The sequence below is a fragment of the Symsagittifera roscoffensis genome, chromosome 1 (assembly GCF_963678635.1).
Source record: "Symsagittifera roscoffensis chromosome 1, txSymRosc1.1, whole genome shotgun sequence".
Lineage (NCBI taxonomy): Eukaryota > Metazoa > Xenacoelomorpha > Acoela > Convolutidae > Symsagittifera > Symsagittifera roscoffensis.
In genome coordinates this window covers 85045370-85050105 of record NC_087062.1, presented here as the reverse complement: position 1 = coordinate 85050105, position 4736 = coordinate 85045370, and the positions used below count along the sequence as shown (strand labels likewise).

The 4736-nt window shown below is 36.3% G+C and overlaps 1 protein-coding gene across 1 annotated transcript in view; it reads left to right on the top strand.

Annotated features, from left to right (window-relative positions):
- The window catches only part of LOC134851371 (uncharacterized), a gene marked incomplete in the record, with an annotated part of 17575 nt that extends 17044 nt beyond the window's left edge, over positions 1–531 (top strand). The window contains 1 exon segment of the mRNA XM_063867430.1: positions 1–531. Coding sequence (XP_063723500.1) covers positions 1–297 — 297 coding nt within the window.
- Between the last annotated feature and the right edge of the window lie 4205 nt (positions 532–4736).

The window sequence follows — 4736 nt, the reverse complement described above, 5'->3', positions numbered from 1 at the left end:
TCTCGGGAAACTCCGCATATCGCGACACTCCGCCAGCATTTTAAGGGACGATTTCTTCGTTCGACCGATTTTGAAATCTTTCAACAAGAACCGTTTAGAAGCAACGGGTATATGATTTTTGCAGTCGAGCTAGAGTTACAAAGATTGTCTGCTGGTTACATTGCGACATTGCCCGATCCCCATAATTTTAGGCCATCAAATCGATTGGGTATTATTGTGAGCGATTACTACGAATGTTACTCGGATATGAAAAATAACAAAAAAGCAGATAGAAGGAAAAAAGCTAAACTGAACTGATATGCCATTACAGCCACTTTTTAGTTCTGTAAATGATTTGAAAAAAGTCCTTTTTTTAGTAGATTGGAGGGGTTGGGGAAACAGAATTTTTACAAATAATGACGGAAAAATAGCAGTAACAAAAAAGAACAAAAAGGGTTTCTTTGTAAAAAAAAAGATCGAATCTATAAGGGTTTTCCATCGTGATTGTATCATTTTGTATCAACTCTTAGCCTAATTTTTGTTTAAATTACGTTGGTGATTATCTAAAGTATATTTTTCTTTGTAATTTTTAAATCAGAAGCGAAAGAAGGAATCTAAAAAAAATTGCAAGGAAAGATATGAAATCTTTTTTTTTTTGCTTCAAACAGTTCAAAAGCCAAGGTAAATTGGAACAAATTATCAGATTAGATCATAACAAGTGCTAATTTTTTCATATAAAAGAATTGTTTTCGTAGAAGTCAAAGTAAAAATGTATGTTTTAAAGTTTTCCTTAAAAAGGTTCAAAATACTTTGAACGAAATGACATATTAACAATTTCTTGCTAGTTTAAAGAGTGAGAGAGAGAATACAATTGCTCACTGTCGACTCCAATTTCAGAATAACGGAAAAATCTTTATCCTTGTCAATAGGAAACTTAAAGTGGTAGGCCAAAAAAAAGTAGGCCAAAAACATGGTAGGCCAAGTTGTATCTCCAGCCATACTTTGATTTATTGAAACATTCTCCAATCTCTCTTTCATTGAAGTTCCAGTTTGGCGAGGTGATTCAGGAATCTTAGGGTAAAGTACCAAAAAGTGTTGTAAGCAATTTTGATGACATTTTTTATTCGCTAAAGGTTGATAAAATCTAACTATTGGAGAACTTCTTCAAAAAAAAAGAGACGTTCATTGGAAAAAATGAAACCATAAGAAACAAGGTATTCAATCAATATAGCTACAAAAATACTAGTTTTGACTAGTTCATTGCGTCAAAGTTGTCTGCCAAAAAGCTGTAAAATAAAAATCTCAACGCTGGGGAAGTCAGTGTCCACAAATTTAAACATATAATGCCAAGAGGGTGTATAGCGAGATCCTTTGTTATGTAGGTGATTATCACGATATGTATTTTGCCACTGACGTTTTTTTACTAGCTCCTTTGAAGATTTTCGCTCATTTTGTTATATTAAGTACGGAGTTGACTGTGACACTACTACACTTTAAGCACCCTAGCCGGTGACGAGTTCTTGAAAGTAGGCCGGGCAAAAGTTCGACTGCTCGCTGAGCGGGACCACCTTGAGATACTGGAGGGTTTGATACGTGTGATCAGTCAATGCAAAACGAAACTGGAAAGCAAACAACCAGTAAGTAAAAGACTATGATATGAGAGAGGAGTCCTCATACAAAACTAACATCGATGCTAAAAACCTCTATGGAGGGGTTATGCAGCATCTTTTTCTGCACTTGAACGAGTTTTTGTAAGCAAATGAAATTGTAGACTACTAGACAAAATAAATTGCAGACTGACTAAACTTTAGACTAAGGATTATCAACCAGCCCGCCTCCACAAAGTTATTTTATTGAGAAAATCACTAGTTTGTCAAAAGTACCCAAGCTGATCCTGTTACTGCGAAAATAAGGTTCCAAGCTACATCACACGACTAACCAACTCTATCTACAATAAGGTGTAGAAGTCATATGCATTAATCGAGTGTTATAGATTCGACAGTTAAGTTAAGTGGATAGATCCACTCATTGATAAGAAGAACCAATCGAAGTAGGCAGCATAGAATGCATTTGACGAGAATGTCCATAAACTAATTATTAACTCTGCTGTCGGTATAACGATGAGTCAAAGTGGAACCGGAAGAATTTCAGTTTAATTTCTCCAACAAAAACTCAATCTGATGGGATTAGCCGCAATAGTGGCGACAGTATTATTGAACATGGCCAAGAAGTTCATTTTGCTTTCCGCTATATTCAAATGAGAACCAATTTTAATCTATATTTGCTATTTTCAAACAATGGAAATTTCATATATACGGTGTCAACCGTGGAAGTATTCGAAGAATTGAAAAGACTGGGAGATCACTTCGTCAATCTAAAAATACCATTACAAGAAGAAAATTCAATAACTCTCTGACAGATGGCTGAGAAAATAATAGAGAAATCTGTCGGCTTGAAGCTGAACTTCTAATAATTTTGCCACAACTTTTCAAAAATAATTCTCAAAGTCAAGTCTTCCTTTGAACAAATTAATTTTTAATTTTTTGTTGGTAACTCTTCAAAGGAATCAGCCTGATGAATCAAATGAAAGGCACAAAAAACTCTTACCTTTGCCAAATTTGGATAGTGTCTATTTGGTCACCGCTCTTTTCGAGTGCGAAACATCAGTTTTCAGTAAAATAAACAATCCGTAAATTCACTTACAAGCAAAGAAGACATTACTTCAATGGATGTCAAGCAATTCTTTTTGAGAGAACTTGTTACAACCAAACCTTTTAAAAAGCTTTTAGCAGTTGAACTTATAAAAAAATGTATTCCCCTTTAGTTTTGAAAAACGGGACCAATTAAAGTCAGTCAAGAAAGGGAGCCTTTAAGTCACTCAGGAAATTTCGTAATTCAGATCGAAACAGATTTTAAAAAGAATTGAACACATAATGGACCACTTTGGTGTTGGTTGGAAAAAAAGCTCAAAATCAAAGTTGGTGGTTGAGACAATAACCTAATTTGAGAAAACTACGATTACAAGTTGATAAAAGAGAAAAAAACTAAGGAGCCCAAAAAAATCTGGCAGTTTGAAATAGCAGTGTAAATTCAATGGCGGATATCGGATTTTATCGAGGGGATTTCTCTTGAAGTTTTCAAAATTATGTTTTCAAAATTTTTAAGTGGACCAAAATCACTTTCTAAGTTCTTCAAATCATTACAGAGACCCTGTTTTGACCAACTGTTCTGAGCCGTAGGCAAAAATTTTGAGATCAGGCCAAAAACGGCGTGTTAGGCGCTTTCGAAAAGTGTTGATTTAACAATTATGTTAATACGGCGCGAAAATCTCACTCAAAAAGAGGATATATTGGCGAGTCGCACTAATTTATTGACCTACCGAGATATTGCGTGAAATTTCAAGACAACCCAAGAAACTGACTGTCATTCTTTTAATTGATACAGATATGTCAGAGAGCAGTTTTGACCAAATGTCGCCTAAGAAGTTTCTTGAAAAAGCTAGAAAATTTATCGGAAAAAAAAGAGTTTGCCGGTGTATTTGATGACTGAAGAATATCGGGAGGCTCCGCATATGCCGACACTCCGCCATCACTTTAACGGAGGATTTCTTCTTTCGACCGATTTTGAAATCTTTTAATCAGAAACGTTTAGAAGCAAGGTTATTCAACTTCTGCAGCCGAGCTAGAGTTACAAAGATTGTCTGCCGGTTACGTTGCGACATTGCCCGATCCTCTGGTCTGTTCATGGGACATACTAAGTCGACGACTTCAGTAGTTTTTCCCAGTTTTTGCTTCGTTGCTTCTAGAAAATTAGTACACGCTTGGTACTCTGGTGACTGTTCTTTGAAACCCATCTTGTGGATCAAACTTTTGATATTGGGGTCAGTTTCTGTTAGCGTTACGTCTGTCAGTGACTCTATGTTGAAATCTTTTCTGTAATTCGTTTCCTATGTGTTCTCGATAGCGTTTATAGGTACGGGGTTTCCTAGTGTCTCGTTTGTCGGTGATTGTCGGTTTCTCACCGATTTCCGAGTTGGTTCAGGTGTTTTCTCAGTTGGGTTTAATTTCTTCTGGTTTATTCTTTTCGGTAATGGTGTAGTGTTTTCCTATGTGGGAAACCCTTTTTCACCTGATGATGTTTTCTGCACTTAGTTTGCTGAATATTTGTTTGTTGTCTTGTTCCTCTTTGTTTGTCTTTGCCCCGTTGAGAGTTCTTTGCTGAGGTCTTCATCCTGTTCTCTCTCCGGTCGGTAAAGCACTTTTTTCTTGGGGCTATCCTCTTGCTCCTGCTGCTGTGTTGTTTCCTGCTTTTTTCTTTGGTGAGCTTCACTGGTAGCTCCGTTGTCATGTACTCTTTGAACATTGGTTGGCACGGAGCATTCGGCTGTTCAATGTCTAAAAAATGCTAGCAAGGTCCGAATCTCCGTGCGGATTTTTACGCAACATAGTCACTTAGTCTTGATGAAATGCATGGATTTTTTATGCAAAAGTGCCAAAATAGATAACTTCAATTGAAAAATTCGTTTTTTTTTGGCGATTGCTACCTCTCATATAAGCTGGTATTGGCACCGCAGTGAACCGAAAAAAAAATAAATTTCACTCGTTCAAAAACTAAAGTAAAAAAAAAACTAAAGATGCCGAAGAGAGTCGGCTCCATGAGAAAGAAGGGCTTCATTCCATCCCCTCCCCAAAATACCCTCCTGACAAAAAATCTTTTTGAAAATATGTTTAGTTTTCAAGAAAATTTATCCTACGACA